The sequence below is a fragment of the Thamnophis elegans genome, chromosome 3 (assembly GCF_009769535.1).
Source record: "Thamnophis elegans isolate rThaEle1 chromosome 3, rThaEle1.pri, whole genome shotgun sequence".
Lineage (NCBI taxonomy): Eukaryota > Metazoa > Chordata > Lepidosauria > Squamata > Colubridae > Thamnophis > Thamnophis elegans.
In genome coordinates this window covers 149,727,878-149,739,769 of record NC_045543.1, presented here as the reverse complement: position 1 = coordinate 149,739,769, position 11,892 = coordinate 149,727,878, and the positions used below count along the sequence as shown (strand labels likewise).

The 11,892-nt window shown below is 55.9% G+C and overlaps 1 protein-coding gene across 1 annotated transcript in view; it reads right to left on the bottom strand.

The window, feature by feature from the left end:
* Positions 1-11,006, bottom strand: part of NPR2 (natriuretic peptide receptor 2) — a 42,798-nt gene extending 31,792 nt beyond the window's left edge. The window contains 1 exon segment of the mRNA XM_032212969.1: positions 10,160-11,006. Within this exon segment, the coding sequence (XP_032068860.1) occupies positions 10,160-10,907 (748 nt within the window). The 5' untranslated portion in view covers positions 10,908-11,006.
* Positions 11,007-11,892: the final 886 nt, after the last annotated feature.

The following is an 11,892-nucleotide window of genomic DNA, read 5'->3' as shown; positions in this document are numbered from 1 at the left end:
CCTCCCCTGCCTGTTCCCTGTCTGGGCCTCCGTGTGGAGGCCTCTTCTGACAGGTTGCACACCTGAATACCGAAACATTCCTGAAGACTCAGCTTTTGTACTGGGTGTGAAAGGGAAACGTGGCATAATTCTGCTCTGCTGAGTCCAAGCAGCGAAACCTGGTCTTTAGAGGACTCTGGAGGGCAAATGTGATTTCTAGGATATGCAGGGAACACGTCACACGGCCTTATGGAGCCGTGAACACACAAAGACAATCATCTGTGAAAGAGGATCTCCAGGGAATTGTGCACTTCAAAAGTCTGTATATCTGCCTTCCTTCCTTCCTTCCTTCCTTCCTTCCTTCCTTCCTTCCTTCCTTCCTTCCTCGATCAATTTATATGGCTGCCCATCACACAAGAAGCATCCAGAGCAGCATACAGGAAAAACATGTAAAACAGTAAACAGGTCTAACATAGCAAGATTAAAAATGTTTCTTTTTTTTTAAAAAAAGCACACATACAAGAGGGGCACCCCAAAATCTGACCAGTACCCCAAGGCCCCCGGACTGGATGACAAAGCCAGGTCTTGAGGGATTTCTAGGAAATAAGGGATGGAGCTGACCTCCCGGTGGGGGGGGGTGATTCCCCATAAGGTGGGCACATGGCAGAGAAGGGTGCCTCCTTGTCCTGCCTAGTGGAGCTCCCTGCAAGACAGAAACCCCCCCCCCCCACGCCAGATCTGAAGGGGTGAGCAGATTAACTGGGGAGAAATGCTCCCTCAAATAACCCAGCCATATGGACCACATTCACACTATACAGTGGGACCTTGGGGGTCCCGAGTGGCTCAGACCACAAACAATTCTGGTGCCGACTGAAAAAATCGGCTAAATGTTTCACTCACATCACGAACACATCCTCGGGTGCTGAATAAACACAGCCACAGCGATCTTCCGCACCATTTTTTATGTGTGCGCGTATGTGCAATCAGTCTTGCACAACCAAATCAGGTGCCGACCGAAGTCTTGGAATGGATTACAGTCGGCAGCACCGAAAGGTCCCACTGTATGCTCAACCAGCCCAGGAAAGCCCAAAAGACATGCTAAACCTGGTTAGTTTTAACCTCAGTTAGCTACTGCATTATTCAGCAATGAGGTTTTAAGTCTCTTCTGCAAATAGCAAGAGCACATATATACTTATATACCGCTTCACAGGGCTTTCTCTAAGCGGTTTACAGAGTCAGCCTCTTGCCCCCCAACAATCCGGCTCCTCATTTTACCAACCTCGGAAGGACGGAGGGCTGAGTTCAACCTTGAGCCAGTCAGAATCGAACTGCTGGCAGGGGCATAGTCATGGATGGATGGAAGGAAGATAGCAATAGCACTTAAGACTTATACACTGCTTCACAGTGCTTTTAAAGCCCTCTCTAAGCGGTTTACAGAGTCAGCCTTTTGCCCCGCAACAATCCGGCTCCTCGTTTTACTTTAGGCCCAGAGCTGGGGCTCCCAGCAACATTTCCCCCTCAAGCACTCAGCCGAGCCAGTCTGGTTGTGAGGATGTGACCTGTAGTGTGGTCTCAGGAGGCAGTGGGGGCAGGATGGGCCTGGGTCTCTGCTTGTCTAAGAATGCAAGGTCCACATGTCCAAGGAAAGAAGCTCAGGGGGCATCACAGCTCAACCCTCAGCTGCAAAGGTTCTCTCTGGCGGCTGGCCTAAACTCCACCTGGAACGAACTCCCCCCGTGGAGATTCGAACCCTCACCACCCTCCAGGCCTTCCGCAAAGCCCTTAAAACCTGGCTGTTCCGACAGGCCAGGGGCTAAAGAGCTGTTGCCCCCGTCTCGAATGGTATGACTGTTGTGTGTTTTTAAATTATGCATTGTTATGTTTCGTTTTTATTTTTTGTCTGTACCCCCCTTCCCTGATTTGAATTGTGAGCCGCCCTGAGTCCCCTTCGGGGGGGGGGGGAAAGGGCAGCATATAAATATAATCAAATCAAATCACCTGGGGGGGGGTGGTAATTCCAGCCAAGGGGGACTGTTTTCAGCCTCCTTTCCTCCTTGCTGTGGTGGGAGTGGACACATCAGGGTCTAGCCAAGATGTCCTGCCCCCAAGGTCGCTCTGCCCTTCTCCATGGAGGGCAGAGGTGGGCCGGGCTCAGTGCCAGGACGGCAGGTATTAGGAGAGAAGATAAGGCTGGGCATCAGCTGAGCTGCACCTGGGACTAAGTCCTCGGCACCACTGCTCTGGAGAGAAATGCCAGCTCTTGAGTTGCATCTGAAGAAATGGGAAAAGTCCTGCCAGGAAATGGGCACACCCCGGGATGTGCGGGCAAATTTACCACCCACTTTAGTAGATCTGAATGTGCTGAAGTAGCATGCATGAAACAGCCACCTGGACAGTTGTGGCTGAAATAAGGAGAGGGACAGCAAGCACTTGGCATGCACTAAACTCCAGTTTTTGTTAAACGTGGTTATCTGAACAACCTGATTTTCTAGTTTATACTTCAAAACCACAGCTAGCAACGCGCGACTGCATTCTCACAATAAAGGAAGCCCGTGGCAAGCCGCACGCATAGTGATTTCAAGCAGTGCGTGAGGGAAGGGCCTCTGGCTGGATCCAGCTTCCGCTCTGGACTTCATTGGAGCCGGGTGCGTGCAGACGCCACGGTGCACGGCAAGGGAGCACGGCAAGCACAGCGGGCCGAGAGCCAGCCAGCCTCCCTCACAATGGGAGAGATTTTAGAAAAAGGAAGCCAAGCGTCTGCCAGAGCAGCCGAAGAGTCAACTGGGTGTCAGGAGGAAGGGCGTCAGGTCAAGTCCGAGCCATTGAGCCCCGGGGGGGGGCAGGGGGGGGGTTGGACTCAAGCCAGGGACTTTTGACCAGCTGCTCCAGAGGGAGCCATCTTGGATCTCTAAGCCAACATCCTATATACGTGAAGCGAGCCGGCTTCAGTTCAGTCGGCAAGGGAGTTCCCGCTAGGACAAAAGGTTGGGGGCTCAATCCTTTGTTCCCTCGGGGAGATCACGCATTCAGGAAAAGCTCCTGAACTGTGAATGTTGCGTGTTTTAAAGTGTTGTTTTGTCTATTTATCCCCTTCCCTTGTTTATTGTAAGCCACCCGGAGTCCTTCGGGAGTGGGCGGCATACAAGACCAATAAACTCAAACTCAACTCAAACTCAACTCAAACTCAACTCAAACTCAACTCAAACTCAACTCAAACTCAACTCAAACTCAACTCAAACTCAACTCAAACTCAACTCAAACTCAACTCAAACTCAACTCAAACTCAACTCAAACTCAACTCAACTCCTGTGACTGGGCCGAGCTGACCCGGGCGCATCTGTGGGATGGACTGAACCAGTCTGGCCTCCGTGAAACCTCCTCTGCCCGCAAATCAGGAGCCATTAGCCGAAGTGAGGAATAGCAGAATCAGCTGGAGGCTTCAGGAGAACAGAGAGGGCACCACAATAAGGAGAACCAGCATTACGAGGGCTGGAAGAAGCAAGCTGGACACAAGGATGGGTGTTCAAGGGAGGACTTGGCTCTTCTCCTGAAGCGACCCTTCTTTGTTCCAGAAAAGGCGATGGAATCCGTGGAAGCCCACTGAATAAATTCCTCCCTCGGCTGTAAAGCTTTGTCTTCTCCTTTAAGAGCACACTGGCATAGTTACAAATCAACGAACAGCCTCAAAGCTCTCTACGGCCATTGGGATCTAGGGCTCCTGCTGCTGCTCCCTGCCTGGGTCCTGGGTTTTCCCCACAGAAAGGCCCTCTTCTGGGCCACCTTAGGTCCAGGGGTTCCACCACAAATGCGCGAACAAAAGCGCGCCTGACTAAACCGCACCGACAAAACCGCGCGACGAATGAGCCCTGAAGCGTGCCAACAGAAGCGCGCCAACAGAAGCACGCTGTAACGTAACCCTAACCCTAACCCTAACCCTTACCTTAAGTTAAATCGCGCTTCTGTCGGCGCGCTTTTGACATCGCGGTTTTAGCGCCGCGGTTTTGTCGGCACGCTTATGACGTTAGCGCTTTTGTCGGGTCACGAGGTCCAGGGGGCAGGGGGCTCTCCATCTTTTCCTGAGCTCAGCCCTCTCTGTCCCCTGCTCTGCCTCCTATGCCAGGGGAGGGGGGCACCCAGGTGACCCGAAGGAAGCTCCGCCATTGTCCTGTGAACGGCTTCTCAGGTCCAAGGTTCGGATCCAGGGTATGAATGGGCTCCTGGGGGGGCCAGGCTCAGCTCCTTGAAGGAACTCGGGAGTTCTGGAATCGCCCTGTAAGCACCATCATAGAATCCAAGCTCTGATCAGATCGGGAGGCCTAACTGATGCCCCCCCCCCAGCATCTGTTGGAAGCTCCCTAAGGAAGAGCTCACCCCTCGGCCTGTGGCCATCTCTTCACCTGGCTACCAACCCTTCCTAGGTTCAACTCTCTTCCTTGCAGTCTTGACTCCTGGCTTCCGGCCTCAGGGCAAGAGAGAAGAACTTCAGATGCCCTTTCTTCTGCGGGCTAAGCCTTCCTCTTCGGCCTTGGTTGCTGGGCCGTCTTGGAAGTCCCCCCCTGCAGGTGCTCCCATTGGCCACCTCCCTTCTGCCCAGCCATGTTCGGTCAAGGCAGGAAAGGGGAGCCCTTGGAGCTGAAAGAGGAGGCTCTGCCCTCCTTCCTCATCTCGGGGGGGGGCTGGGAATGTCCACACTCGTAGCCTGAAGCCCTCAGCCTGGATGCTGCCTGCAGAGTCCAGAGGAGGGGCTTGAGATGCTGCCAGGGCATCTTCGTCTCTTCCTCCCCGGCTCCATTTGGCAGACAAGAGGGATGGGCAGGGAGAGTGCCAGTTCTTGCAATCAGCAATAGCAATAGCAGTTAGACTTATATACCGCTTCATAGGGCTTTCAGCCCTCTCTAAGCGGTTTACAGAGTCAGCATATTGCCCCCAACAACAATCCGGGTCCTCATTTCACCCACCTCGGAAGGATGGAAGGCTGAGTCAACCTTGAGCCAGTGAGATTTGAACCGCCGAACTGCAGATAACAGTCAGCTGTAGTGGCCTGCAGTACTGCACTCTAACCACTGAGCCACCTCGGCTCTATAGACCAGTGTTTTTCAACCACTGTGCCGTGGCACACTAGTGTGCCGTGACATAGTGTAAGGTGTGCCGTGGGAAAAACACTTTATATATAGTCAATATAGGCACAGAGTTAAATTTTTTTTAACATTTTCTAATGGTGGTGTGCCTCGTGATTTTTTTCATGAAAAAAGTGTGCATTTGCACAAAAAAGGTTGAAAAACACTGCTATAGACATCCCAGAAGCCCCCAGGTCTCTTTGTGAGATGGGCAGGGAAAGGCTGGGTCAGCAGAGGGGGAAGGGATCAGCAGCTGCTCCCAGGAACCCCGGAGGACCATAACGTCACCCAACCCCATTGGAAAGCCATTTCAAAGGCATCTTCCACACACCTCCCCCTGCATCTTTGCTATTAACCCCTCGCCCTCATACAAAATTATAACATTTTGACCTGCAATACAAGCTGCTTATTCCCCTTGCGTGGAAGTTGGCAGAATCCTGTTCTCGGCCTCTCTCTAAGCCCCCAGGGCATCCCCCAGCCTTAAGATCGGGTTGCTCCTTGCCTTGCCTTCCTTCATTTCTCCAGCTGTGTGGATAGAAGTGTACACAACCTTCTAAGGGAGCCCCACACCCCACCACGCAACTGTATAAAAGCACAGTGTGATGTTGGCAGTGTTGTCTCTCTGCCTCAGCCACACACTGGGTCACTGTTTCCTTGAAGCTCCACTCCAATTCCAAAAGGTCTCTCCTGGCCAGTCGGGGCCCGCTCTCCCCCACACCCCACTCCCGTTTGATTGGTCCTCCCTAAAGGATTTGGGGCTGCCAATCGGTTCAGTTCCCTGCTTGCTGTTGAAGGTCCCCAGGATTCATGCAACTCCTGGGAGGCCCAGCTGTTGACATAAGGGGGCCTGGGTAGGAGAGCCCCCCCCCTATCCAACCGAGTCAAGGGAAGCCTGAAGCCACAGGCAGAAAATCCCCGCCTGTTTTCCCCCTCATTCAGTCAGTGAACCTCTGAGCAGCTGCCCTTGTGTGCTGTGCTCAGCCGGCCGAATTCTCTCCTTGAGTCCTGGATGAAGTGGCGCATGAGCCCAGCCTGAGTGGTTTATGGCCCAAAGTCTTGTGCCGCCAAAGAGGACGACAAGACAATTCAGAAACCAGCTGAAACACCCACTGTGGAAAGTCATGCGCGCCCTCTCCCCACCCCCACCCCGTCTTCTCCCACGCGCTGCTTTGTTCTCTCCTAGATGCTTCCCAGCACCTGCCTTTCTGAACAGAGACCCCCCCCCCCGGGGGCTGATTGCCTTGTTTCCTGGATCTCCTTAATTTGTACGTTTTCTATTGGTCACTTTAGTCTGGTGTAGTTCAGTCCGCAGGGTCAGGGTGTTCGGCAAATACCGATGCCCTGTGACACGACCCTTTAAATGCGTGAAGAAATTCATATCGGCTCACTTCAGGGGTTCCACCACAAAACCGCGGTAGACAAAAGCGCGCTTGACGAAAGCGCGTACGTGACGTCATCACAGCGCGACGAAAACATCACGCTGTGAGCGGTAAATTTAAAATTAAAGCGAAAACCTTACCCTAACCCCCCCAAACCTAACCCTAAACCTAACCCTAAACCTAACCCTAAACCTAACCCTTAACCTAACGCTAAACCTAACGCTAACCCTTAACCTAACGCTAAACCTAACCCTAACGCTTAACATAACCCTAACCCTAACCCTAACCCTTAACCTAACCCTAACCCTAACCCTTACCTTTATGTGAATCGGCTTGCTTTAATTTTATTTTAATTTCAATTTAATTTATTTTTAATTTTTTTCATCGCGCTGCTGATGACGTCAGGTACGCGCTTTCGTCGAGCGCGGTTTTGTCTACCGCGGTTTTGACGGGTCACGCACTTCAGGTACAGCACTGTCGGCAAGGGCTCTTTTCTCAAAGCTGCTAAGATGTAGGTAACATATCTTGGCTTGTTACAGACCTTGGGTTGCCTAGGATAACATGAGCATGTTTGGAGTCCAAGTGGGCTCGGGTGCACAAGCGACAATGGACTCAATTTGGGCCTGTGACCCGGATGCCACTAAGGCTGGTCATCTGGGTACTTGAGAGACCGCCTGCTGCCAATTACCTCCAACAGGCCTATTAGATCCCACAGACTAGGCCTCCTCCAAATTCCATCTACTGGCCAATGCGATTTGCTACCACCCGGAGGACGGCCTTCTCTGTGGCTGCTCCGGCCCCTCTGGAACGAGCTCCCCGTGGAGATTCGGACCCTCACCACCCTCCAGGCTTTCCGCAAAGCCCTTAACACCTGGCTGTTCCGACGTCCCTGGGGCTGACGAATTCCCGTCCCCACTCGAATTGTGTGGTTGTTGATTGTTTTTAAATTGTTGTGGTTGTTTGTCTGTTGTTTTCCTCTTGTTTGTATTCCCCCTCCCTATTTTGGTTTGTGAGCCGCCCTGAGTCCCTCTGGGAATAGGGCGGCATAGAAATGCAATAAATCAAATCAAATCTAGTCTATGCTTCCTGTATGTTTCTCACCAGGGCCATGGAAAGCCTCACTGAAGCCACCATGGGCAACAGAAGCCAACATTGGTGGGCCCATTGGGAGAAGCCCTCGGAAGACTCGGGATGGAAGGAGGGGGTGAATGGCGAAGGAAAAGAAAGGGATGTGGGTCTGCGAAATGGGGAGGAAAAGGGGGACGAGAGTTCAACGCAGCCAAAAGTCCGCGATGTGACCTTATGAAGCAATGAAGAGATGATGCAGGGTATTTAGACCAGAAGGGCTGAACGTGTCGGAAAGGAGGAAGTGAGGTTATGTACGGTATGTTGTGAGTGCGTATGTGTCTATTTTCATACTCGCCCACAACACACATAACGCCCTTGAATCGGTTAGAGTTATGCTTCAGTTAATGCTGATCACAGAAGAACCTGAAATTAATTTGGGGGGAAATTGAGTAACATCCTGAGTTAATCTGGAAGAATTTTCTCCTAGGGGGCTGGAGTGGGTGGGTGGGGGGAGCCAAGGGTACAAGAGCGGGCGAGGGGAGGGCAGGGGCTGCTTGGGGAAAGAGCCGAGGTGGTGCAGTGGTTAGGGTGCAGTACTGCAGGCCACTTTAGCTGACTGTGATCTGCAGTTTGGCGGTTCAAATCTCACCGGCTCAAGGTTGACTCAGCCTTCCATCCTTCCGAGGTGGGTGAAATGAGGACCCGGACTGTGGGGGCAAGTTGCTGACTCAATTTGCTAAAAAAAATTTGTAAACCGCTTAGAGAGGGCTGAAAGCCCTATGAAGCGGTATATAAGTCTAATAAATAAATAATAAAATAATAAAGTCTGTTTCAGGTAGGAAAGCACAGCCGCCACCAAGCAAAGGAATATCTGGAAGCACAACAGATTCAGGCAGTTTTTGAGCAAAGTCTGAGAGATTAGTGAGGTACTGAAGGGCAACCAGGGGTTCTTGAGAAACCGCTGGAACAGCTGCCAGAAGGAAAACTATTGCTGGGTGGACTCTCCCAACAGGGCGATGGGGAAGTTGGATGTTGGGTTGCTGGGTTAAGAGTGGAAAGGCCCCAGATGCAGGTAACAAAGTTGTGGTGGTGGGAAATGAGCCGGGGTGGCGCAGTGGTTAAATGCAGCACTGCAGGCTACTTCAGCTGACTGCAGTTCTGCAGTTCAGCTGTTCAAATCTCACCGGCTCAGGGTTGACTCAGCCTTCCGTCCTTCCGAGGTGGGTGAAATGAGGACCCGGATTGTTGTTGGGGGCGATATGCTGACTCTGTAAACCACTTAGAGAGGGCTGAAAGCCTTATGAAGCGGTATATAAGTCTAACTGCTATTGCTATTGCTATTGCTATTGTTATCTGCAGTTCAGCGGTTCTAATCTCACCGGCTCAGGGTTGACTCAGCCTTCCATCCTTCCAAGGTGGGTGAAATGAGGACCCAGATTGTTGTTGGGGGTGATATGCTGACTCTGTAAACCGCTTAGAGAGGTTTACTATGAAGCGGTATATAAGTCTAACTGCTATTGCTATTATTGCTAAACGGGAAGGAGGCGGTTAGGTGGCTAAGTTAACTTTGTGAGTTTTCTGTAATTCTATAATTCTATAATTGCAGCATTGCAATCTAGGCTTCTTTTCCCCATATTCCACCAAAGCCCACTCCTGTCTCTGGACAACCCACACCACAGGGTTGTTGTTGTGCGGGGGAAATGGGAAGGTGTGTCGGATATCTTCACCATTTTGAGTTATTCCTAAAAACAATGAAGCTGGGATTTTAATCACCAGTTCCCTGGTCCTTCCTGCAGACGGCTTCTGCTGCCAGCATCTCCCGGCGGCTCCGGACTCTGCCGGTCCCCTCGTCCGCAGATCCACCTTGTGGAAGTTCCCTATTTCTGATGGAAGGCGGCGCCTATGGGAGAGCCTGAAAGCCGCCTCGGCCCTCCGGAGCCGCAGGGGCCACCAACCGCGCCTCCCTGCTCCCCCTCCCCATCCTTTCGGGAGCATTATAACCCCAACGTCCGTCGGGGCCCTCGCCAGTCTGCAGCGTCTACGGACCCGACCGCCACCCGGCCCGGAGCCTCTGGGACGCTCCGCTGGCCCGCCAAGCTGGCCTCCAAATCCGCCGCCGCCAGCCGAGCCCGTCCGGGCCTCCTCCCGGAAAGATGGAGTCGGTGGCGCAGGCAGGCAGGCAGGCAGGCCGTGGCGGCTGCCAGGTTTCCCCCCAGGCCGTCCCCGGCGGCTCCCTGCCCGCCCCAATGACAAAGCAGCTCCGCGGCCGCCAAGATGGAGGGGCGCAGCTGCAGCAGGCAGACCGATCGATCGGTGCCTCCGGGGCCGGGCGGAGACGCGCAGGGAAGAGCTGGCGCCGTCCAGCTGTTGGCTGCCCGGCCCCTCCCTGCGCCCGGCCTCGCCCCCGGAACGCCCGCGCCCCGTCGGAGGAAGGTCCGGGCGTCGGGCAGGAGGACTTGCGCCTGCCCAAGTCAGCCCTGCGGCTGGCACGGAGGTCGAGCTCTCCGCGGGAGGAGAAAGGGCGAGCCCCGCCCGCGATCGCGCCGCGCTCCGGGCGCGGGGCTGGGCAAGTCATCGCCGCCGGTGCCGCCCCCGTCCCGTCGTCCCGGCTCTCACCTCGCCCGTTGGCTCGGATGAACTGGACGGCGGCGTCCGGGCCCCCCGCTTCGTCGCCGGCGGCGCTGCCGTTGTCTCGGGGCGCGTAGATGTGGTAGCCGACGACCAGGCTGGCGCGGCGCAGCTCCTCGTAGACGCCCTCGATGGTGAAGTAGAAGGGCCGGTCGTCGGTCTTGCGGTCCACGTAGAGCAGAGCGGCGCGCGAACTCCAGTTGAAGTGCCCGTGCAGGTGGGCCACGAAGGCGCCCAGCTTGGGGGCGGTGGGGCCGACGCGCACCATGGTGCTAAAGTGCTCCTGCTTGCGGCTGAAGTCGGCGGCCACGGCGCCGGCGGTGAGCAGCGGGAGGCTCCAGTGCGAGGCGAAGCGGCCCACGGCGGCCGCCGGGTACACGCAGCCGGGCCCCAGCAGCACGTCCGGGTTGTGGTAAAGCTTCAGGTCCACGGCCTTCAGCGGCGCCACCGACTCGGAGCAGGCGCCGTTCAACTCGGACGTGGCGTTCACCTTCCGCACCACCAGCCCGGCGGTCCGTAGCGCCGGCTCCAGCGCCTCCAGGGCCAGGTCCACGGCGGGGCCCACGCGCGGCAGCGCCCACGGGTAGCTGGGGTTGTCCTTGGGCAGCACCATGGCCACTGTCAGGACGGTCGCGGCCGGCGCGCTACCGTTGCCCACGGGCGCCGGGGAAGCGGCGGCCGCGAGAGGAGCCCAGGCGGCCAGCAGCAGCAGCAGCAACGGGGGCAGCGAGGCCATGGGGGCGGCGGAAGGAATGCGCTCGGCCGCCCGCTCGGCTCGACTCGGCTCCGCCGCCGCCGGATCCCTCTGCGGGGCGGTCTGTCCCGCGTCCTCCCCCCCCCCGAGGGGCCGCCCCAGCCGCCCACCCTCCCTCCCTCCGGATGCGTTGGCCACGCCAGGAGGAGAGGTGGGCGGGCAGCGCCCCCTGGCGCCTCCCTTGGCTTCCTCGGGTACCAGCAGCCCGGGCGAGATGGGCCGTCCGTTGCTTTTTCGGCCGCCCACGGTTCCGCAGAGGCGCCGCGCTGCAGGGAAGATCCTGGGGCTTCGGCCGCACTCGTGCCGGGGCCGGCAGTGGATCCTTTCGCCCCCTCTCTGCCCCGAGAGGCTCCCCGTCCAGATTTGGCCCCATTGCAGGGCGGTCGCCACCCCCGCTGGCCGGGGAAGGTGGGCAGCAGCGAGCGCCCCACCGCAGCACCGCGAGCGGGATAGCAATAGCAATAGCAGTTCGACTTATATACCGCTTCATAGGGCTTTCAGCCCTCTCTAAGCGGTTTACAGAGTCAGCATATCGCCCCCAACAACAATCCGGGTCCTCATTTTACCCACCTCGGAAGGATGGAAGGCTGAGTCAACCTTGAGCCTGGTGGGATTTGAACAGCCGAACTGCAGAACTGCAGTCAGCTGAAGTAAACTGCAGTACTGCATTTAACCACTGCGCCACCTCGGATCAGAGGCCGGCCGCTGGAGGCCTCGGCGGAGCGGCGGAAAGCGTGCAAGCAGCTCCTGTCCCGCCAGGGGAGGAAGGCGGACCCTCCCGAAAGGTGCCAAGAGGGGCCGTGGAGGGAAACGGCGCTCCCCGTCAGAGTCCGGAGGCTGCGTGCCATCGGGAGTCGGTCTCGGAGGGAGCCGGGCCACTCCTTCTGCCAGGGGCCCGTCCTACTCCCAGCCCTGGGAAGGTTAGGTGCAAAGCCCTGGAGGGCTCCGGTGGAGGAAAGGTGGCCCT